We start from the raw sequence: 22,345 nt of genomic DNA, 5'->3' as shown, positions 1-22,345 counted from the left end.
TCCTTCAGTCTCTCATCACTGTTGCCATTCCTGTGGATAATCATCCAGATCATCCAGTCAAGTCTCTACCTCTAGACTATGTGGAAGTCTAGACATTGTGGTAGTTTAGTTGTGGGTTACAAATCTGACTGAATGTCAGATTTGGTAACTCAACTCAATCACCTCAGTCCACAATGCGATAACTTTGATTGCATGTTAGTCCAACTTGGTTCAAAAAGAGAGATTGCATTTATTCAATCACGCTTCTTTGTAATTCAATTAGTTGAACCAATGTGCAATCAAAATTATTGACCCTTGTTGACTTAGGTGGTTGAGTTGAGTCACAAGATCTGACTGAATGTCAGGTCTTGTGACTCAACTGAATCACCTCAGTCAACAAGCCAATAACATGATAGCACATTAGTCAAACTTGGTTAAAAGAGAGACATTGGATTTATTAACTCATGCTTCTTTGTAATTCAATCAACAGACAGCTTTGGTGTGGCAATCCTCAGGTCCAAAACCTGCTTCAAACTGTCCCAGATTCATCATGTTGCTTGTCCTTGGTAGTTGAAAGAGTTGGGGACTGATAACCCAAAAGGCTTTTGTAACCCTAAACATATTGATTCATGTGATCTTTGGTGAGGTGTTGCTCAAGGAGCTCTTGATTTGGTCAATGAGTAATATTCTCAATATCTGTCAACTTATGTTTTGCTGTAGAATCTTTGGAAGGGGCTCAGAAGGATATTTGGTTGTGGCTTACCTGGAAATCACTCATACCTTCCAAACATTCTCAAGTCTTCATGTGTGGACATGCAACCAAACTTTATTTCAGTTCATTTTGGAAGATTGTTTGTCTGCCCCTCTAGGCCAAACATTGAGATTGTTTTGAGATTGTTTTGAGATTGTTTTGAGATTGTTTTGAGATTGTTTTGAGATTGAATTGAGCTGGACGTACTCACTGGCCTGCCAGTGAGTAGTAAAATGTCACTGTGAGCAATAAAGTTTCCCGCTTGCTTATTCGCGTGTTGATGACCATGGGTCACCCACTCTTGGCCTCCTTGGTAGCCATAAGCATTGTTACTCGCGTAATTAGGTGCGTAGTTAGAATAGCCTCCGCTTTGTTGGAAACCTTGGTATTGATTTCCATATTGATTACCGTAAGCGGGCCTTTGATGAAAGAATGGTTTCTGATACCATTGACCTCCATTCCTATTACCTCTTCCTCTTCCTCTCATTTCCTCCTGAATTTGTCCCATCTTCTACTGATTGAGGACCTAAATGAACTCTTGATGAACTCGCTAAAGCGTTTGATCTCACCACTGGTTGTCCGGTGTAAAAGTCATACCCGTGCTTCTTTTGACCTGGTGCGTAGGGATTCTCCTCAAATTTTAAATCACCGGCTGTTTCCGCATCCCATCTCGCTCTCCTCACAGCTTCTTCTTGTACTCCGTCAGGTAGGACCACTTTTTCTACTTTCTTCCCTCTCTTTCCGTTCTTCTTCTTCTTGTACATGATTCTAGATCTCTTCCTGAAGATTAGCGCTCTGATTGCTAAATGATACCTGAGTCCGATCATCCAGCACTTATGAAGAACCATCAATTGATTAACAACTTCCTTATGTTTCGCTATGTATTTTGCATAGGCGTCGTGTCCGTAAAGTTCGGACGCATAGCGTGCTTCAAGATCGCAGGCTAAGATAAATTCTCCGTAGGTCATTTGACGTTCTAAATCGCGCTCTGAAGTCTCCATGTTGAAACCTTTCCTTGCTTTCTTAGATCCATCATCTACCGTCGAATGATAAGCGTTGATATAGGAGCGTCTGAAGACCGACAGCGGGACGTATTTCTTCAGTTTCTTGTAACACTTGTCCCAGTAGTCCGGTAAGTCTGGTAAGTCTAAACCAGCAAGAGCCTTAAGTTCGAACTCGACGTTGGCTTTGGACATCAACACATTGTCGTTGGTTCTAGACAATAAATCACCATTGCCTCCCGACTCTGACGACGAATCTGAGGAGGAAGAGGAGCTAGAGTCTGAAGAAGAAGAGGAATCTGAGGAATCTGAATCTGACGAAGAAGAAGAGGATGAACTATCTGAGCTAGACGATGATGAGCTGCTCTCTGAACTCGAAGCGTGGCGATGTTTTTTCTTTTTCTTGCTTTTCGAGCTTTTGTGAGATCTAGATTTCTTCTCGTCTAATCTTTTCTTTATTGATCTCTCATCTAATACTCTCTTTTTCTTTTCTTCCTTAGATCTCTCCTTAGCTTCTCTTTTCTTCGCCTTCTCCATCAATTTCACTTCTCTCTTCAACGCTTTGAGTTCTTCTTCCTTCACCATTTCTCGCCTCAGGATCTGGATCAAGTCTACGTCTGTCCCATCAATGGCTTCCACCATCCGATCAATCAGTGGTCGTTTAGGGTTGGCTTCAGGTCCGCTTTGGTCGTTCACCAACAACCCTTCGGGTTGGGCGTGTGCTGGTAGCGAGGATTGAGTTTCCTGGATTCGCGTGCTCCCAGATAGGTTTGGTGTTCCTACTATATACGGATCAACCCCCAAACGTACACCGTCAGTTCAAAGCTCTAACCTGTCTTTCTCGACGTAATAGAGTTATTTGGTAGGATGGGGGGGGCGGAAGGGAATTCCACTAGTTTTCTACACGTTATGAGTTGAGTGATTTCTGCAGGAGCGTGTCTTTTGCGCTTCTCTGCCGCCGTCATTAATATTCTGTTTCTTCTGCAGCTTCTACAACTCCATTTCGGGCTACAGCTACTACCCTGATCTTGGGGAGCCGCAATGCAGTCAGGTCTTGAAACACCTAATCACTCATCTGTGATGGCTACTAACCGTGTCGGGAGCTTAAGTTATTCAGTTGCCATCTTCTTCTCTCTTTAGAGTTTCCAAGAAGAGGTTCATTTCTGGGAGCCCTTGAGGGCTTCTACCTGATGGGAGCTCCATGCGCTACTACCAACCAAAATTCTAGCATGACGGGAGCTCTATTACGCTACAACCGTTCTGTACACGAGGGCGCCTAAGACTTCCTCACTCGGATGTACAAATAGATATGGAGAAAAAGGTTGGGGAATTGATAGCAGAAATCTACTTACTGTGATTGTCCTCGATCAACCCTGCGTAAAGGATCTTATTATTCTTCAACTCCTGATCAACTTTAGGTGCGTCTAAATCCGGGCTCTTTCCCCTCTTTTTCTTCCCTTTTGCTTTTGACTCCTTCTTAAGATTCTTTCCCTTCTTCTTCACCACTTCCTCTTCACCTGATGATCCTCCATTACTCTTCTCGTCTTCATCACTGATGTCAACAATAAGCTTATCCTGAATGATTTCCTTCTGTCCACTCGACTCTCCTTCTTGGATTGACTTACCCATCAGATTGTTGGTCTCTGGAGGATCGATCTCCGTTCCTATGATGGGCGGCTGGTTGGTTTCTTGTCGCGGCAACGTTAAGTCTGTCGAAGATGTGTTTGCTCCCGGATCTCTTGAGCCAGCTCTCTTCTCCCTCTCCAAGGCTTGTTCTTTTAATCTTAAGGCATGGTTTGCCTTCTTCTCTTCTTCTAGTCTTGCTGTTTCTGCCATCTTTTTGGATTGAAATGAAGTTAAAGATTTTTTCGGTTTAAGTGGTCTCCACATTCACAACGCTGAGATTCGAATGTGTTCTTGTTATGGTGATTGGATGAATTCAGAGTAGTTCTTCTTTATTTCTATTTTTGAAATTTTCTAAGTGAAAAACGTAGAAAAGCAGAAACTTGCAGGAGTGACTAGGACTGGCGGAGGGAGATTGGAGAGGAGAGGAGGAAAATTTTCCTCTCTCTTCCTTCCAAATTCCAGTAGCCGTAGATGACATCTTCGGCCGCCTGTGATACCTCCGCTCTGCCTGTCACTCCTCCCTTCTGGGAGTGGAATTCAGTGTACCGTCGCGGGCTAGGAACACAACCAATTTGCGTAAATTTACTGCTCCGAAGGAGATCCGGAAGAGATTTTTACGGTCCTTTTTTACAAATTGGGAAAAGTTTTTACAGCACGGTACCATAAAAAACTTTCCCCAATTTTTTAAGAAAAGGTTGCAAATATTTTGACTTGAGCCCCCTCATTATACAACCACGGCTAAGTTTTTTTTGAGTTATAACATAAAAACTTGGCCGTTTGATAGTTTTTTTTTGTTATAAAAAATCAAACTTGACACCCCCTATTCTCAACGGGCTCATTGAAGTCTTGCTTTTGAACCTGCAGTGAAAAGTGAAGAGCATAATTGCTAGCAGTGCTTTTCATATATCAATTTCATTAACAAAACGTAGGTTTTGAATCAAAGACTTCAACTCTGAGTCTCTGCAAAAGGAATTTGACGGCAATATGGACAAGATGTAGAAAGGGATAAGCTAACTAAATTCATGAGGCAACTGAAACACATTCGATGAGCGGAGTGACAAGGGAAGCTAACATCTCTATCGCCATCTTCGTACTTTTCGGCGCAAATTTCACATTCTGGTCCGTTATCTTCGGGCTGAGCGTTGTCCGTGGAACCAGAGTCTTGCGCAGGGCTGGCGTCTATTGTCGGATTAGGTGGGAATTCAACTGGTCGAGAAAATTCATCTAACAGTGTCACATAAAGCAAGATTCCATACCACTCACGTGTTCCGGGATCGGGGAAGTCAAAATCTGGAGCAATATCTGGATCAAGACTGTCAGCAATCATACGCAGATGGCCGGGAAGTTGTGTCCTCAGAATTTGCGCATTTGACATTATCTCTTCTGGATCATCGCCTCGCCAATCACCCGAGTCTTGCATGTCTAGGATTTCTGCTTCTATTGTAAATAGCTCTTTTATATCTCCAACTATTGTGCGGGTATCATCTGGATCTGTGATTGCCAGGTCCAGCAATTCTTGAACGATGTAAATCTCTTCAACTAGGTTTTTGTATTGTTGATTGGGAACATTTGGGCCATGTGCCATGGTGTCTGTCTTGAAATTTGCGGGTTTTTTCGATTAGTTGCAGCGAAGTTCGTTGAAAGTCGATTGTCGAAGGTTGCGCAGGGGTAAGAATCCTTGAAGGAGTGGTATTTTATACAACCTAGTTTGTTTATAGAAATAGAATAGGCGCGTAGATCAGCACCATGGAAAAGCACCATAACATTATCTCATTATATTCCATGTTTGCTTTTGTGGAAAAGCTCACCTTTTCTGAATAGTTACATTTCCAACGTCCTGAAATACAAATTCAGTATCTTCTTGGACAGGATAAAATCCGAATGTCATTGTTCTTCGGGAGGGTTCAGCCTTGTGGTCACTGAGTCCCGATTTTGAGATGTTCAAATGCAAAAAGTGATGATCAGTCATTTGTTTGCTTTGCCCCCCTCATTTGGCGTGCTATTCAAGTAAAGCCACCCAACATTGAAGAAAGCTGGTCTTTATCAATTTCAAAGAATGAAGTTAGACTCAATTCCATCATTTTCGATTATATCACCTTTTAGAAATGCCAAGTTCTGCTTTACTTACTCAGCTGAGAAAAGGCTACGTCGCAGACGTCTCTTTTCGAGTTGAGAACCTTGGTTGTTGACCTTTATTAAAAGCAAGAGGGCGTTCCGCAAGCATAGGTACGCTCCCGTTGTTGGAATGAATGTACAACATGTTGATCCGTTATCAGAAAACGATGTCCCGAGAGAAACGTAGGCCCGCCGTTGCTTCATCGCGTAAACAGGGAAGCAGGACCTTATGAAGGGGAAATGCTGTCCTCGTTTTCGAGATTCCTTTTGGTCAAGTACGATAGTGCCTATCAAATAGTCAGATTGGAGTCCGCGATGTTTGCTGAGATGAGTTGTGGAGAAGAGATTCAAGATTTACAATGAAGTTTTTGAACTTACTTAGGGATTATCTGGATCTGTCGTCACTCGGTCCAGTGAATTTTGGGCATTGTAGGTTTGGTCAACAAGATAGTCCGTTGTATGTCTGAACGAGAGCGTTTCGGTCATGTTCCATGATGTCTGTCTTGATATTTGGAGGATTTTTCAGCAATTGATACAAACTTACGTCAAACAGTTGATCACACTTTTTTCGAAGCTCCTAGAGAAGTGAAATGTCTCCAAGGCGTGAAAAGATAACTGTTACTTAGTTGCTTTGTAGGCGTAGAAAAGGCTCGCAGTTCTCTCTGGAGATCATATCTGCTCACCTTGACATCAGCTTCAACGGATTCGTGTCACACCCGTGAGCTGGATTTAGCCTGAATGAGACAATTTTTAGAACAACTGCTAACAGTGGCTATGATATATCAATTTCAACAATCAAATGCAAGTTTGAACACATATAAAAATTCAACTACTGCGTTATATATGGCTTTGTTCTACAATACGGGCATTCAGCAAAGACGGAACGAGCCTTTAACATAAAAACCATACACTTTGTACACATCCTATGCCGAACATGACAAGGGAAATTAACATCTTTATCACCTTCTTCGTACTTTTCGGCGCAAATTCCACATTCCGGCGTGTTTTCTTCTGCTTTTTGAGGGTCGGGGTCCCTGGCTTCAGGCGGAAATTCCACTCTGCGATAAGTTTCACTCATGATGCCAGAATAAGCCCAAATGCCATACCATTCAATAGATCCGACCTCAGGAAAATCGAAATCAGTAGAAAGACTTGGATCAATCGAGTTAGCTGTCTCACGAAGCCAGGCAACAAGTAGAATCCGCGATTCCGGGTCAACGTTTTCCTGCTCATCTTCGTCCTGCAGAGCCAAAAATCCCAACTCTACATCCAAGAGATCGCGAATATGGTTGACTACCCTTCGTGGACCTTCCAGCTCAGTGAATTGCTGGTCAAGCGCTTTTTGAAGGGCGTGGATTTCATCGACGAGATGCCGGTAAAGGTCATTGGGGACGTGTGTGTCTTGTGCCATGGTCTATGTCTCGAAATTTTGAAGGGATTTTAGCGATCGAAGCGTAATTATGGTAGAGATGGATGAGTCGTTCTCGAGAATTATGTTGGAATCAGTCTCTTGCAGGAACGGCATTGATTCTGTTAGCTAGTCCTTTTATAGCCGTCCGAAAGACTTGCGGTTCAGCTTCGTGGAAAAGCGCCAGAAGCTGATCTCAGCTATGTTCACTTGTTTCTTCCGTTGATAAGCTCACTTATCATGAAAAGTGTACATTTTCAACTATCATAAGTTCACATCCACAAAACGCTTTCTTCCAATTAAATCTGATCTCAGCTCGTGTGATTCTACTCACTTTCAAGTGGCGGAAAATAAGTAGGAAGTAACTTGAGGTTGCATTTCCTTGGGAGATGAGAGCTATTTATATACGCGAGCATCTCGGAGTGAGGTACGGATAAGGAAACGACAATCTGGTGATACAACGAGAGATGATCGACGATCATCGTGATACAAGATAAGTGGAGGAGGGTTATGGCCGAATCCGGTACTGCTGGATTCGGTCTACAATTAGTGACTTGAAAGGGCGGTACATGATCGGGACGGATCTGGAAGATCCGTTTACAAGTAAAGTAAAGAGAATAGAGAATAGAAAATAGAATGAAATGAAAAGCATAAAAGCAGAGTAATGCGCTAAAAGCGCGTACAATAAGAAACAAAGGGAAAGTCCAAATTAGGGAATCACACCATCCCCTCCTTAAGACCGTAAACTTCCTAGTTTACTTGCTGCGGTAGGATAGTTCCCTCAGTGCAACTAAATTCATGATTGCTAGTCTTTCCAAGTAATCCTCAATGAATTCTTTCGGGACCCATTCCAAACAGCTTTGAAAGTCTTCAAATGACATCATTAATTTACCTTTAGCTTCTCTCATGAGCAGTTGCATCTTGCTCATGAAGACGTTGGGAGGCAAAGAAAAATTCGTCGGAGGTTCCTTTGAATTTTTTAATACGAGAGCCATTGACTTTAGCCTTCAGAACATGGCCATTTGATGTCATTAGAGTGAACGTACCGTGGGGGTCGGCATCTTTAACGATGAAGGGTCCATCCCACTTAGGATGGAGTTTGGATGGGCGCCCCTCGAATCGCCGGAGGACTCTGTCTCCCGGGCGGAAGTTTCGTTCCGTATAGGATTCTTCTTGCGTCGCGGACCTTTCTTGCGCTTTCTGGTTGAGGTCGTCAATGAGGTCTTGACGGTTTCTTTGAAGCTTGTCGACTGCTAAATTGCGTTGGCGATGAATTAGTTCTAAGTTTTCAAGTGAATTGTCAAATTTAATGCTTACAGCTTCGGAAGGTAATCGAGCCTCTTCACCGTAAGCCATGTAGAAAGGGGAGGCTTTCATAGAGTGAGAAAAAGAAGCACGATATGCAAACAAGCAAGTGTTAAGATACTTGTCCCACAAGTTTTGGTTATAAGGGCTGCAAAACTTACGAAGGGCGTTGGTTAAGGTTCCATGGAATCTTTCGTCCAGTCCATTCGTCTGCGGATGGTACGGTGAGGTGTTCTTTTGCTTGATGTTGTTGTTCTTGAGGTAAGTTTTGAAGTTGTGAGAGATAAATTCTGAACCATTGTCAGTAATAACTTCTTCAGGCAATCCATGATTTAGAGTGATCTCTTTGACGAGGGCAACTGCTGCGTCTGAGGAAGTAGAACGAAGAGCTTTAGCGTAAGCCCAACCAGTGCCATAGTCGATGGCGGTAATGATATGTTGGTTCCCTTCAGGAGTCTTTGGTAATGGACCGACGAAGTCCATTCCCCATTTCCTGAAGGGTTTACCACGGGGTAAGTACTGGAGGGGCATACCTTGTTGTCCAGATGGTGCTGCATGCACTTGGCAAGGTTTGCATAAATCGATTACACTCTTGACAGTGTTTGAAATATCGGGGAACCAGTACTTGTTCTTGACGGCTTGAGTCACATCCTTGTAGTTACGATGCCCAAGATCTTCGTGAATTCGGTAACAGATTTTCTCGGCTTCAAGGCGACTAGTTGGTACTGTGAGTTGTTCAAGGTGGGGGTCTTCTAAGCAGATTTTGACCAATCGGTTCCCGTCTAAGATGAAATCACCGGATCCAATGATGGTTGGGTCCATGCCTGATTGGAGTTGCATCTTGTATTTCAATAGTTCGCGGTATTCAGCCTCAAAATCTTGAATCGTAAATAATGAGGGAGCGGTTTCAGGGGGATCCAAGTCGAACTCAGTGTTAGGCTTTTGGGAAAGGGAGTCGGCTGCAAGTTGTTCTTTACCGGGTCGGTAAATGATGTTTGTGTCGAAGAATTCAAGTTCGTCTACAAAACGAGCGAGTCTTCGGTTAATATGCTTCTGAGTCTTAAAGTACTTGAGGGACTCGTGGTCGGTTTGGACCAGGACTGGCGAACCTTCAACATAACCACGAAAGTGTTTTAGTCCATGAACAACTGCTAATAATTCACGTTCTTGAGCTGAATAGTTCTGCTCAGTCTTCGAGAGTTTGCGGGATTCGAATGCAATTGGTCGTAAGTTTGAATTCTTAAGCTTCTTCTGATATGAATTATAATCAAAGCTTACACCTTTGGGTATTTCGAAATTGGTGTCCTGTTGGAGGACGGCGCCAATGTTGGTCCCAGACGCATCGGTGTCCAAAACAAAAGGTTTGAACGGCTCGGGATGTTGGAGGGGTACAGTCTTGCAGAGACAATCCTTGAGTTTTTCGAAAGCGGATTTCTCGCCATCCCCCCATATAATTGACGACCCAGGCTTGGGTGATCCTTCCGTCAACTTATAGAGAGGAGATGCAATTGAGGAAAACTTTAAGATAAAACGTTTATAATAGGTACATAAGTTTAGAAATCCACGGACTTGAGAAATGTTAGTTGGGGTCGGCCACTCAACTATCTTTTTGATTTTTTCCGGGTTTGTTCTGATACCATTTCCATCTACGATATGACCCAAGAATAATAGTGACGATTTCCCAAACTTGCACTTCTTTCCTGATACTACTAAACCTTCTTTCTTCAAAATTTCGAAAACAGCCTTGACATGTTCCTTGTGATCTTCTTCTGTTTTCGAGTAGATAATGACATCATCTAAATAGACCAATGCAAATTTATCAATAACATCTTTTAGCATAGTGTTCATCATTTCTTGGAAGGTCGCAGGAGCGTTGCACAGCCCAAAGGGCATCACCTTCCATTGAAAATGACCAAACCTACAAGTAAACGCAGTTTTCTGCTTATCCTCGCCGTGCATTGGGACTTGCCAAAATCCAGATTTCAAGTCAATAGTGGAGAAATACTTGGAACCGGAGAGAAACAAATAAGCATCGTCGATGCGAGGAAGAGGGTAAGCGTTTTTTCTTGTGACTTTGTTTAGTGCTCGATAATCAACACATACTCTGTTTGATCCATCAGGCTTCTTGACCAGTAATAGTGGCGAGCTCCAAGGTGAATCAGAGGGTTCGATGATGCCTTGAGCCAAGCTTTCTTCTACAAATTGTTTGATGATTGCGTGTTCAGGGGGAGTATGGGGTCTTCCGTGAGTTTTAATTGGTCTTGCGTCACCAGTATCAATATGATGTTGGTACTTACTGTTGACTGTCGAAATTTCTTCTTTCCAGCATTCAGGTGCTACTTGCTTAGCTAGTCGTTCCAAAAGGTCACCATAGGAAGCATCGTCCATAGTAAAGAGTTTTGGTTTGTAGGATCTGGGTCTGACGATGAATCCATTTTTGACGATATAATTTCCAGTGGTGTGATTAACAAGTGGGCTGGTTTCTCTTAACCACGGTAGACCAAGAATGAGAGAAATATTAGGAAGAGGGAGGATGAAAGCCTTGATATCACATTTGAAGGTTGCCATGCTACGATCGTCTTCAAATTCAAGTTCGAATAGGGCGATCTTGGTGCAGGCTTCTTCTGCTCCGTTAGCGAGTCGGACCCCTTGTCGGTTGACTGTTCTGATTTCAATTCTGCTAGGACATAATTGCTTCATCTTGTCAATGCGTTCTGATGAGATGTAATTAGCGGCGGCTCCGCTGTCAATGATAGCGTCGAGGGAATAGTTGTGAAATAAGCAGGGGTAGATAGGAAGGGAAGTCTTGTTGGTTTCTTCATGTGAAGCCAAGTCCAAGTGAGCTCCAAAGTAATCCTTCTTCATAGAGAGAGGTGCCATTTTGACGACTGATAAATCAAGACGGTCGGTGTCTGCAAAGCCCAAGTCAACTGCTTGCGGCTTCATATCTTCATAGTCGGTGATGTTCGATCCAACTTCCATAAGTTCCCCTGTTGATGCGACGGCGGCGATACTCGAGTCATCGTCATTGGGAGTGCATACAGAGTCGAAGTTGTCCCTGTCAGCCCAGCTTGTGTACGAAGTTTTGAGGATGTGGTTCCACTCTTCTACACTTGCTAGTTCACGTTCGGCTAATTCGACAGGGTCAGGAAAATTGAAAGGGGAAGGGGATCGAGCAGTGGTATATTGATAACCATCAATAAGGGAGCGATCCAACTTCATCTTCTTGTCCGGGTTCAATTTGAGTTGTCTTTCAATGTCCAGATAGTACATATCATGCTTGTTTTCGGGATCATGAGCAGGTATATGTTCGACGGGAGTGTCTTGTCTGGCGGGGCGTTTATTATTGACGTTGTTGATTTGTTGGGCATCTAGTTCAAAGAAGGTAACACCGTTAGAGGTGGTTGGAGGGCTCTCCTCGTTTCCATAAGCTTTGCAAGACTTACAACAACGATAATCTTCTGCTTCCTTCATAACTCGACCAACTGCTTCTCTTTCTTTTTGTAAATCAATGAGGGTTTCAGGATCGATATCATTTAATGCTTCGAGATAATGCTTCTTGTATTCTTCAAGATCTTCTCGACCATCTTCGGTGGGTCCATTAAGTGATTCAGAAGATTCCTTTGAGGCTCGGTAGATATGTCCATTGGCGTCAGAGAACGGGGTCATGAATGGTTCTTCAGCCTTGAGCTCGTGATCTTGGAATGGTGGAATGAAAGAGTCAAAAGGATTGGAAGAATCAGGGAAATAAGTAGGTAGGTGATCCATGATCAATAAATTGGGTTTTCGACGGTCGGAGTTGTTGAAACGGTTCTTCGTTCCGTGGAAGGGTTTCTTTTTGTTGTTTCGGGGACACTTATCAGCCATGTGTCCCTTGCCGTGACAACTGTAGCATTCGACGTTGGTTAAGTCGACCGCGTCTAAGTCCATTGGTCCTGAACTGTTAGTGACGACGTGGGGCTTGCCGAAGGAGTTCGATTGTCGGAAATGACTGTTGCGGTTGAAGTTGTAGCTGGGTTTCTTGTCTGAGTTCTTGCTGTTAGAGGGTGATTTATTTTCATATCCTTTGAAATTTCTGTTGTTAATCTTGACTGTTTGCTCGGCTTCTCTTGCAGCTGAGTATAATAATTCCATGTCCTTCTTTGACCTGATGCCTTCTTTATTGTTGATCTTTTCTCTGTAATGGGCGGGGAGCTTGTCCATGAATTTAAACTTGCGTGATTCAAAAGTGAGAACTTCTAAAGGTATGTATGCCATTAATCGACGAAATCTGAGTATGTAGTCATTGATGTCTCCTTTGTAGTAACATACTTTAATCTTCTCAAAGACTTCTTCGACCATCATGTCGAAATTATATTGACCTAAGAACTGTTCCTTGAAGCTTTGATAGTCGGTAATAGCACCACCTTGAGACTTGCGGACTTCATGCCAAAACATGTGAGTTTCCTCGTCGAGGTACGATCCCAACATCTCGCCCCAGGAGGACTCAGGATATCTATGCATCCTAAAATTTGATTCTAATTCGGAGAACCAGAGAGTCGGATTGTCACCATAACCAGTAAATTTTCTGGGCTCGGCGCGGAAAGCGTCGGGCTTGGTTGGAGCTGGGGTTTGGTTACGATTGTGGAGTAAGTTCTCTAGGTGGCCGATCTGATTGGATTGTTGTTGAAATACATTTTGATTCTGTTGACGGAGATCATTGATTTCGCGAGCGTGGTTTTGCTCTCGTTGGTGCAGTTCGATACCGAATTGCTCAAGTTGAGCGCGGATTAGCCGAAGATCTTCGGCAGGGATTGAAACGAATCCATTGGGTTCTTCCATCTTCAATGGTATGCTGTTCGTAAAAGAGTTAAAGGTGGAATTAAAAAATAGTTCTTTTAAGGGTAGACTTGATCAGAGTCTAAAAATACGTACGTGAATTCTTCAAAAAGAATGTTAAGTGATTCAAAAATCGAGTTTGCTAAAAAGCGCGATAAAAGGTTTTGATAAACGGTGATGAGGTTGTTAACGATTTGTAAGGTGTTTGTAGGTGGTTCTGTGTGTGATGGGAGAAAAGAATCTTTTAATACTTCTAACTGATCGAGGGAAGAGTGTCGTAGGAGGTTGGAATAGCTAGCTAAGAAATTCTAAAAACTTACGATGATAAGGGTATGGGTGCGAGGGTTTGTAACTTTGGTGGTTGTTGGTTCCGATGGGGATATCTAAGTCGGAATTTCGAAGGAAAGCACAAAGTTAGGAAAACAAACAGAAGCACGGATTAACTTATTGAACTCTTTCGATATCAGGGTTGAGTGATTGAAAGTTAGAGAGAAAAAAAAGATAATGAAAACACACAAATAATTATTTGTGATTCTACTCACTTTCAAGTGGCGGAAAATAAGTAGGAAGTAACTTGAGGTTGCATTTCCTTGGGAGATGAGAGCTATTTATATACGCGAGCATCTCGGAGTGAGGTACGGATAAGGAAACGACAATCTGGTGATACAACGAGAGATGATCGACGATCATCGTGATACAAGATAAGTGGAGGAGGGTTATGGCCGAATCCGGTACTGCTGGATTCGGTCTACAATTAGTGACTTGAAAGGGCGGTACATGATCGGGACGGATCTGGAAGATCCGTTTACAAGTAAAGTAAAGAGAATAGAGAATAGAAAATAGAATGAAATGAAAAGCATAAAAGCAGAGTAATGCGCTAAAAGCGCGTACAATAAGAAACAAAGGGAAAGTCCAAATTAGGGAATCACACTCGTCCAAGAACGGTGGAGCATATGCCTTGATCCAAAAGCTTTACTCAAGATAGGAAAAATGCCGGGGTCAAAAGTGACATCATGATCCAGGGTCTGATTCGGGATTGACGTCCATGATCAACCTGACCAATCTCGCCACTACATACTGAGCACATTGAGTCTGCTCGCTCCGCCAAAAGATTTCCATAGCCCACTTCCTCAGAAAATAAAGTCACACAGAACCTACTTAACGTGTGAACACAGTAACCAGAAATACCAGGCTTAAGGTGTTATGGCCCTTCCTTTAAAGCTCACTATAATTTTTAGCACCTCCACATCCTAACCTCCCATATGCGCATTCAACTATGCCATCATGATTCTATTCTGAGTCAGGTTTGATTTTGTACATCACCAGTACACCAAGCCATCAGTAAGCTTGGTCTTTGAGCGTCGAATAAGAACACATAAAAGCACCTTGTAATATAGCCAGCTTGTTATGAGAACATATCAGTTCAAACAAAATCAATTGATCACTTGTGCAATTTGTGGCAAACAAGTCAAGTGTTTTTCAAATATGTTCTGTTTATTTATTTCGAAAAAAGAAGTTTCGATCAATGATTCTTACTTTTGAATCCATTTTTGTAAACAAAGAACAATTCATTTCTAAAAAAAAAGTATCGAAGAAGAAAATAATGAAAATGTAGTTTTTTATTTCATCCATCTACCAAAATAAGCTTCAAAAACGCTCCTAAAATAAAAAAAAACAGGTTTTGATCAGGTTGAATTCTACTGAATATCAAAATGTTTTATAAAAATCAAAAGATTCTTACAAGATTGTCCATTTTCGATTTTCTGCTTCTTGGAAAACCAAAGATCTAGGTCCATAAAAGACCTAAAACAAAAATGATCAAATTTCAAAAAACAAATCCCAATCTTTCTCCTCAAGAAATTGAAGTAAAAAGTGAGATTGTAACTTACCTGATCATCAACTTCATCTTGATGTCTAGGTAAACAATGCATAAATTTCCAATTGTTTTTAGCATTACCCATCTTACATAATTCTTCTGTGATTTGATATCCTTCAAAATCTTTTAATCTACGTTTCATCTCATCTTCTTGTCCCATTGAAATCCTAAAGGAACCCGGAAAAAGCATTTTTTATATATCATTCTGTCTTTTCAAGGAAAAAAAGAGTTTTTCAAGATGAAGACACACACTTACCATGTATCTGTTACAATCACATCAGCATCTTTTATAGCTTCCAGCGGATCATGGAAATGAAGCAATTTGCCCCCTCTATGAACGTCTGAGTCTTCAACCAAACCAAGCTTCATCCTTTCCAAGACCCTAGGCTCTAATTCATAACCCTTGGGAGTAGCAATATTCAAATTGATACCTAATCTAGGATAACTAACAATCATATCATTCAATACATTATTTGAATCTCCGATCCATGCGATATTCAATCCATTTAATGAAGACAAGTTCCTTGAATGTGGAAAGAATGTTTCGAGGAGGGTTACTAAACTTGCTAAGATTTGAGTTGGATGGTATAGTGATGATAATGCATTGATAACAGGTACAGTAGAATTTTCAGCTAATAGCTAAACATGATCGACAAAATCAAACTTCAATATCGGAAACCGCGGGTTTTTCTCAAAAAGTTTGATTACTTACCTCAATTTCAGAATGATCACCAACTCTAGCCATAATTCCATCAATCATACTAGAAACAACTTTAGCAGTATCAAATAAACTTTCATTCACACCCAATTGAATTTCATTAGGCCCTAAGAATAATGCATGGCCACCTAATAAATTGATTGAACTTTCACTTGCGATTCTAGTTCTAGTAGATCGTTTACTGAACATTAATCCAATCGTTTTGTTATTTAATAATTTATTTTTGATGGCTTTAATCTCATTTGGATCAGAATTTGTATGTAAGTTTGATAAATCATTGGAGTGAGAAATTGAATGATCTTTGACGATTTTTTTTGCATTGATTGCATATGATACTAATGATTGGATTTCATTGATAGATAAATCTGCAAGTGTTAATAAATGAGGTGGTTTTAAAATTTTCTTTTCATCTTGATTCTGATTTTGATTGTATAAATTTAAATTTGAATGAAAACTTCTTCTGAGCGAAGGTAATTTCTTAAATTGGTTTGGATTGACCTGAAATTTGATTTGATTGAATATAGTTGAATTCAATGTCTTCATCTTCTCTGCTTTCTTGCTCTTCCTTCTTTTTTCTTGGATTTGATGTGGCTAGTTTTTTTAGTTTTTCAAATTCCCACACTTTGCAATCTGTATTGAAAACAACATAAACCCGAAAACTCGTTATAAAGCTTTTATGCTTATCTTCCCATATCCTGTCAAGCTATAAAGCTTTTATGCTTATCTGATCTTCCAAATCAACCTGGCACGCCTACGCCTCAAAAAGTACACCTCAGCATCTAACAATCTTGCTCAATCACAAATACCATGATTATATTGCATCCTGATTTTGTGAAAATATCTTGTGAGCGCAGTTTGACGGTGATCAAGTTTGATTGAGTCAACATTGTATCCATATCAAGTGTATCATTAGATTATACTCATATTTAAAACATGCCAAAAAGACCGTGTCAGTCTCAAAAACTAGGGTTACAGTCATTCATTGTTAGAAGATAGTACGTTCCAGATATGTTACAAGACTTTAAATAAATAAATAAAAAACATCGAGATGAGGCAATGGAAATTGAAATCAAAAGGAATTACTAATTAGCACACTACTAGGTTGAGCTTATATATTGAACTAGGTATATGAGACACTATGCGATCCCTGAATAGTCTTTCACCATGTGTTAAGACTTCTTTGTTGAGTGAGAGGGACGATGGAAGATATGATAGCTGAAAATTAGAAAGATGCGTGCTCCGCGAATGCCGTATCACAATGTGAATATATAGACCAACATATACAGCTCCATTTTTGAATAATTTGTCTTGATTGATTCAGAATCCAAACAGTTCTTGATCTGCAAGCGTATATGGACTAAAAGTAGCTTGTGGGCCCGGGATTTCCGGTAAGGGAATCTCAGATTCTAACACATGGAGCTGCCTTTGATGTCTATAATCAAAATGAGCAAGTTAGTCCGACTTCACAAGATGATTCATAAGAATTTAAGTATCGCGAACCTTCTCAAGTTTGATAAATTCGAAAACGACCGTCCACATACGTTGCAAAAGTTGGCTATAAGCGGAAAGAAAGAGATCAATTAGTTTGAGATTTTACAGGAAAGATACATAGAGCCCAGTGATAAATTTGAGACTCACATCGTTCACCAGTATGAACGCTACTGTGCAATAGCAATGCACTCGGCCGATTGAAATCTTTGCCGCAGATATGACATCTAACGAGAGTTTGATTGAGTGTTGAATAAAAACATCAAGTGAATTCGGGACACTTACATATGCGTCCGTTTCCTCTTGGGCTTATCTGTCTTACTCTTCGACAGGTCCGAGATCGACGATGCGGAAGACAGTGAATTTTTGAGGCTTTGTATTCTACCACCCTCGGACTTGCTCAATCTTGGATCAGGATATGGTGCAGATGAAACAAACCCGTGGGCTCTCGAGACGGAATACGCTGATTGGTCAACAGTGTGACGTTTCTGGATAGGGATGTTTGAAAAAAGATGTGGAGCGCTAGGAATCGAAATGCAAGAGATTATACCAGACATAGGTGTAGCCGTGTTCTTAAGAGGCGTTGGAACAGAGCTGTCCAATAGCTCAGGTGTGGTGTCAGAAATGGCTCCGTGGCTGGAGGCAAACACAGGCCTATCATGTAGGTGTATTTCCGGGTGTGATTTTTCAAACGTTGGGAGTGGAGCAGCCTGGTTAAAAGACCTCGGCGAAAACGACTCTGCAGACATACCATGAACGTCCGAGTGTACCTTGGAATAAGGTTTCTGAGGACTCCAAGGTTGATTGAGCGTAATGCCATCAAACGCGCCGCGACTAGATGGCGTCGGTCGACGGGAAGAGCTTAGATCCGGAAGTGATCCGGTCTCGAGACGAAATTCTTCATGAGGTGCACAAGTCAAAGGCATAGAATTGGAGCCGTAGTTTTTGAATGAAGTGTGTTGATTGATGTAATGTGGTTCTTGCTGGCCTGGCCATTTCCCTGCAATTGGTTTCGATACCTCATTTTGAGAAGGGTCGCAATATGATAAAGTATCTGTCCATTCCAACACGGAGGGACGTGTATTGGAAAGGCAAACGGGTGCGTATAGTGCTGGTCGGGACTCCTCGTGTCTTGCGGGCGTTGAAAACAGATCACTCTGATCATGACGGCTTCCGAGATTGCGGTTGGCATCAGAGTTCATGAGCATTTCAACGTGATTGGTGAGGCCCAGGATATAGGACATCGGATCGTTGGTACCATTGTAATCAGTTGCCGGACTTTGCTCACGAGCCAATGGTGGTTTAAACAGGGCACGCCCGGAAGAAGTTTTCAAATTAAGCGCAAAGGCATCTCCTGTTTGATCACCTGAGTCAAGGGGAAAAACAAGACCACTGCTGGGCTCAGTCTCGCCTTGATCAATTCGATCACCATGCTGGTACGTCCTAGTGAACCCAAGGCGCGGGAGGCTTGTGGCAGGTTTCTGTCAAGAACAGTAAGTTAGAGACTTGTAACAAGTTTATGTAAGACACAGAAATCAAATGAGATCCTACATTATCGATCATTTCTCCTTGCATGCATGCCCACAGAGCATCGGTGCTGGGGATACGAGGCCGAGATACGTGCTGGTAATCGCCTTGCTCGGCGTGTGGCATTTCACCTGTCGCATATATTCCGCAATGTGGTTGACCCGAGGTATTCAACATATTGGTTGGAGTCCCAGTAGAGCGCGTCGACAATAGATAGAAATTGTCCAATGGAAAGATTGAAGCAGTAGCACTGAAATATGATGTCACCTTTGGACACTGTCTGAAATTAAAAAGATGAAGCCAAGGAGAGCCTTGAAAGGAAGAAGAAGAGATTGCCTTCTGGAATTATCTAAGAGATAAACAGGAGGTAGAGGGTGATCTGTTATTTATAAAAGCAGTGGGCATAACATCGGTGCGGTAAATAATCATGTCTTGGATGAGATTTGCTAATACCCGCGCGCAAAAAAGACTCACGCACGAAAAATGATTGAAAGCCAATAGTGTAATTGAATCTTTTGGAGAGTCCGTGAAATGGACGAGAGATGAGGGTAGCAAATTTCCACTAAACCAGTTGAGCGAGAAGAATGATGATGCTGATTGGAGCTTGCCTGATCAGTTGACAGATTGTAAAGTGCGCTGTGATCACGAAAATCGATAGCAATCACGGTATCGAAGTTTGTTGAATGGTAAATTGGTTGATTGCTTCTGGATCGAAATAATTCTCTCAAAGTTTTAAATAAGATGAACACTTGATGCTCAAGGAGGATGATAAGCTTTAGTAAATCTTGAATAATTAGACGCGTGAGCTTGACTCGAGTGAGCCTCTTTGTCAAGAGGTATTTCAATCTGAATGATCAAAGGTAACAACAAATGAGAAGAAAGAATTGAAGGAAGACGGTTGTTACAGGCAGTGAAGCTATTGCTTATTTAATATAAAGATGAAAAAGATACCAACATCTCGAATGTAAACCCAAATCGTCGCTTGAAGGACACGATCCATGACAAAAGAATCACAATTTTAATCAATTAACATTCGATTTAGGAAAAGGTACACAGTCAATGTGGGATAATCTTAATAGGTCCTAGGTTAACCGCTTCCACAATGACCAAAGTGTTATTGGTTATTTGCATCGTTTTTCAAATTCACAAAAAAGTTATGGTCAAGACAAGAGCTGTGTTTTAAGAGCGACGTACAGGTCTATCAGCATGACTTCTGTCCAATTTCAAAAAAATGACAGAAGGTTTCACAGAACAACGAAAACCACAATTATGGTGGGATCTATCGTTTGTTACCAATTTCAAGGAAGCCTTTGATCGATGAAAATTTAACACAGGAAAAGTTTGATTGAGTTACGAATTCGATTTGATTCGATGATAAGCATTCGAGCCGCACAGCCTCAGGATAGCCACTTTGCAGGGCTTGATCGCGTAAGCTGAATAAATGGGCTCTTGGTGATAAATGCGATGACCATATTCACAAACAACATTGGGTTATGCAGTCAAAGATGATGTGAATCTTTTCAGGCCGTTACAGGCTTACCTGAGCCCCTCCTGGCGCGCCGCTCGTGCCCCCTCGAACTGCTTGACTCTTCATGCGCCGTTCGTGTGCTCTTGATTCGATTGGCCATGGCGGTACACTGGTTTTTCAGCAATTTTTGACTGCTTTCGAAATCATTGTTTGGCAAGAAAAATCAAATCGCGATGCATTCAAAATTTTCTAAAGCGAACACCATCAAACTATTTGGCAATTTTTTATCAACGTTTTTTTTAATATTCCTCAGGTTTTATACAAGTGGTTTACAAAGTGAAGCTCTTTTTAGGGTAATCAAACGATAGACTAGGAACTCTCAAACAAACAAAATCTGCTCCAAGTAAACTGTTTTCTGAAATTTTGGTTTCGCACAGTCATTTAGGAAAACTGTGAAGCCTCATAAGCAGGTTGATGTACTCATTTCATGGGCCCATTGAGCTTCAAGTCCCATTCCTGTGTATCAAGTAAACAAAGAATGGTATCAAATCAGCTATCTAAATCCCATATTATCTCTGATACAAAAATCAAAATGATATATACGTACTAAGATTTCTTCGTATGTTAAATTGGACACAAAATGACACTGAATCCCATGAGATTTGAAACTTCTGACCAGTGGTTCATCAGATATGCTATGATCCCCCAAACGATCAATAAAGATGAAATGTTTTAAATTTGGTGGTTTTGTGAGAACATCATCACCAAGATTTTCTAAAGCTGTCTGCCAATACTCTTTTGCGCCTCTTAAGTCCGTTACCAAAGTTCGAATGGTTTTAAAGATTGGCCGTTGAAGCCATGCGAGAGTCGGCGTGTCCTCAAAATCTAATGCAATCCACCATGTGAAACAACGCGTAACACGGAGTTTTGGAAACGTGATTTCTGACAGATCATTTAAAAAATGATTAGAAAACATTTCTGTAAATAGATATTCTAGATTGTCCTTCAAGGGCTCGATTAATATCCTCACGTCTTGATCATCTGATGTGATATATTCAATTGCTTTCAGACTATCTTTTGTAGCTTTGCATAGATGAGAGATTGCTTCTGTGTTACCTTCTTGAATATCAAACCACAAGTGTCTCAATCTTGGTAAAGCTTGAGGTTCTAAGTGCAAAATTTCTAGATCATCAAAGTAAATTGTCAAAGATTCCAAGCTCGGAGTAGTGTTGAGTATCTCCACTAATGATTTAGAATCATTATTACTTCCTGGTGGTATGTTCCCTAATCTTGAAATATACAATTTCTTCAGACATTTGATTTGTTTTATCGCTCCGATCAATTCTGGTGAGAAACCCATCGAGTTGGTAAACTTGAAGGTCAAGTCAGTCAAGTTTTGGCCTATGGTTTCAATCAGTTCTGTCGCATGATGCATCAAGACCGGAACAAACGTGAAATTGAATATCTCAAGTTCATCTAGATCCCGTCGAAAACCTGGTAATCCTTCATCGGGGTTTTCAACACCCAAAGGATCCCAGTATACTATCTTTTCAATGGAAAGTCGCCTGACCGGAGATAAAATCGAATCCAGGTGTGAATCTCTGCAGTATTTAACTATAGATTCCACACTTCTTGGTGTAGGCAAATGAATTGTATGAAATGCGAGCTTTGGAATAAGTTTAGCCCAAGATTTGCAAATCAAGCGTAACCGGAGGAGTTCCTTCGTTGAAGATGGGCGAGAAAATGGTATGGCGGCACTGTTACAGGTCTCTGAACGCCCAGTGTTGAATTGGGAAATGAAGGATTCCATGATCAGATATACTACTTCGAGTGGAACCCGTCGACTTCCTGGTATGGTGTCTGGTGGCGATGGTAAAATCGGCATTGTTTTGTGTTGGGAGATTGAGCGGTTGGAGTTGAAGAATAATGGACGAAGAATAAGAAGAGCCAGTGAGGAATAACAAGTTATTGGACAAGACCTGAAGTATATGACGATCAGTGTTGAGAAACATTGGTTACTCGGTTCCCTCAGCCTGCAGGGTCATTCACCGTTCTTGGTTTGCTTCTTGATCCTTGCATTGTTTACGCTTCACCTGCACTTGCCATCTTCGTCCGGCTCTATTGATATCTTTTGTCTTACATATTCACTTACTTGTGAAAAGCACGATACGACTTTTTAAAGAATGGCTGTTTTTGTGTAGCTCTGCTTTCGTCATTTTTTTGTTGCTAGAAGTTCATGTTACCTTTGTTGTCTCTGTCCTGTAT

At 41.4% G+C, this 22,345-nt stretch overlaps 6 protein-coding genes across 6 annotated transcripts; all 6 read right to left on the bottom strand.

Annotated features, from left to right (window-relative positions):
• Positions 1-2,329: 2,329 nt before the first annotated feature.
• On the bottom strand, positions 2,330-3,604 carry MELLADRAFT_55089 (uncharacterized protein; the record flags this gene model as incomplete). The annotated part of the gene is made up of 3 exons (XM_007406001.1): positions 2,330-2,644; positions 2,719-3,149; positions 3,364-3,604. The coding sequence occupies 2 exons, from the start codon at positions 3,565-3,567 to the stop codon at positions 3,129-3,131; spliced, it is 225 nt and encodes a 74-aa protein (XP_007406063.1).
• A 699-nt stretch (positions 3,605-4,303) lies between these two features.
• Positions 4,304-4,942, bottom strand: MELLADRAFT_60374 (uncharacterized protein; the record flags this gene model as incomplete). The annotated part of the gene is made up of 1 exon (XM_007406000.1): positions 4,304-4,942. The coding sequence occupies one exon, from the start codon at positions 4,940-4,942 to the stop codon at positions 4,304-4,306; it is 639 nt and encodes a 212-aa protein (XP_007406062.1).
• A 1,359-nt stretch (positions 4,943-6,301) lies between these two features.
• On the bottom strand, positions 6,302-6,883 carry MELLADRAFT_60373 (uncharacterized protein; the record flags this gene model as incomplete). Its single annotated transcript, XM_007405999.1, has 1 exon — positions 6,302-6,883. One exon carries the CDS (start codon positions 6,881-6,883, stop codon positions 6,302-6,304), a length of 582 nt encoding a protein of 193 aa, XP_007406061.1.
• Positions 6,884-14,622: 7,739 nt separating this feature from the next.
• On the bottom strand, positions 14,623-16,140 carry MELLADRAFT_33703 (uncharacterized protein; the record flags this gene model as incomplete). Its single annotated transcript, XM_007405998.1, has 5 exons — positions 14,623-14,662; positions 14,745-14,806; positions 14,893-15,046; positions 15,136-15,518; positions 15,592-16,140. 5 exons carry the CDS (start codon positions 16,138-16,140, stop codon positions 14,623-14,625), a joined length of 1,188 nt encoding a protein of 395 aa, XP_007406060.1.
• A 330-nt stretch (positions 16,141-16,470) lies between these two features.
• MELLADRAFT_115486 (uncharacterized protein) lies at positions 16,471-19,469 on the bottom strand (the record flags this gene model as incomplete). Its single annotated transcript, XM_007405997.1, has 6 exons — positions 16,471-17,029; positions 17,098-17,152; positions 17,236-17,312; positions 17,371-18,566; positions 18,637-18,991; positions 19,087-19,469. 5 exons carry the CDS (start codon positions 18,787-18,789, stop codon positions 16,915-16,917), a joined length of 1,596 nt encoding a protein of 531 aa, XP_007406059.1.
• A 1,071-nt stretch (positions 19,470-20,540) lies between these two features.
• On the bottom strand, positions 20,541-21,965 carry MELLADRAFT_103272 (uncharacterized protein; the record flags this gene model as incomplete). The annotated part of the gene is made up of 2 exons (XM_007405996.1): positions 20,541-20,596; positions 20,684-21,965. The coding sequence occupies 2 exons, from the start codon at positions 21,963-21,965 to the stop codon at positions 20,541-20,543; spliced, it is 1,338 nt and encodes a 445-aa protein (XP_007406058.1).
• Between the last annotated feature and the right edge of the window lie 380 nt (positions 21,966-22,345).

This window comes from Melampsora larici-populina (assembly GCF_000204055.1).
Source record: "Melampsora larici-populina 98AG31 unplaced genomic scaffold MELLAscaffold_5, whole genome shotgun sequence".
Classification (NCBI taxonomy): domain Eukaryota; kingdom Fungi; phylum Basidiomycota; class Pucciniomycetes; order Pucciniales; family Melampsoraceae; genus Melampsora; species Melampsora laricis-populina.
Note: the sequence above shows the minus strand (reverse complement) of the source record. Positions and strands in the feature narration are given on the sequence as shown.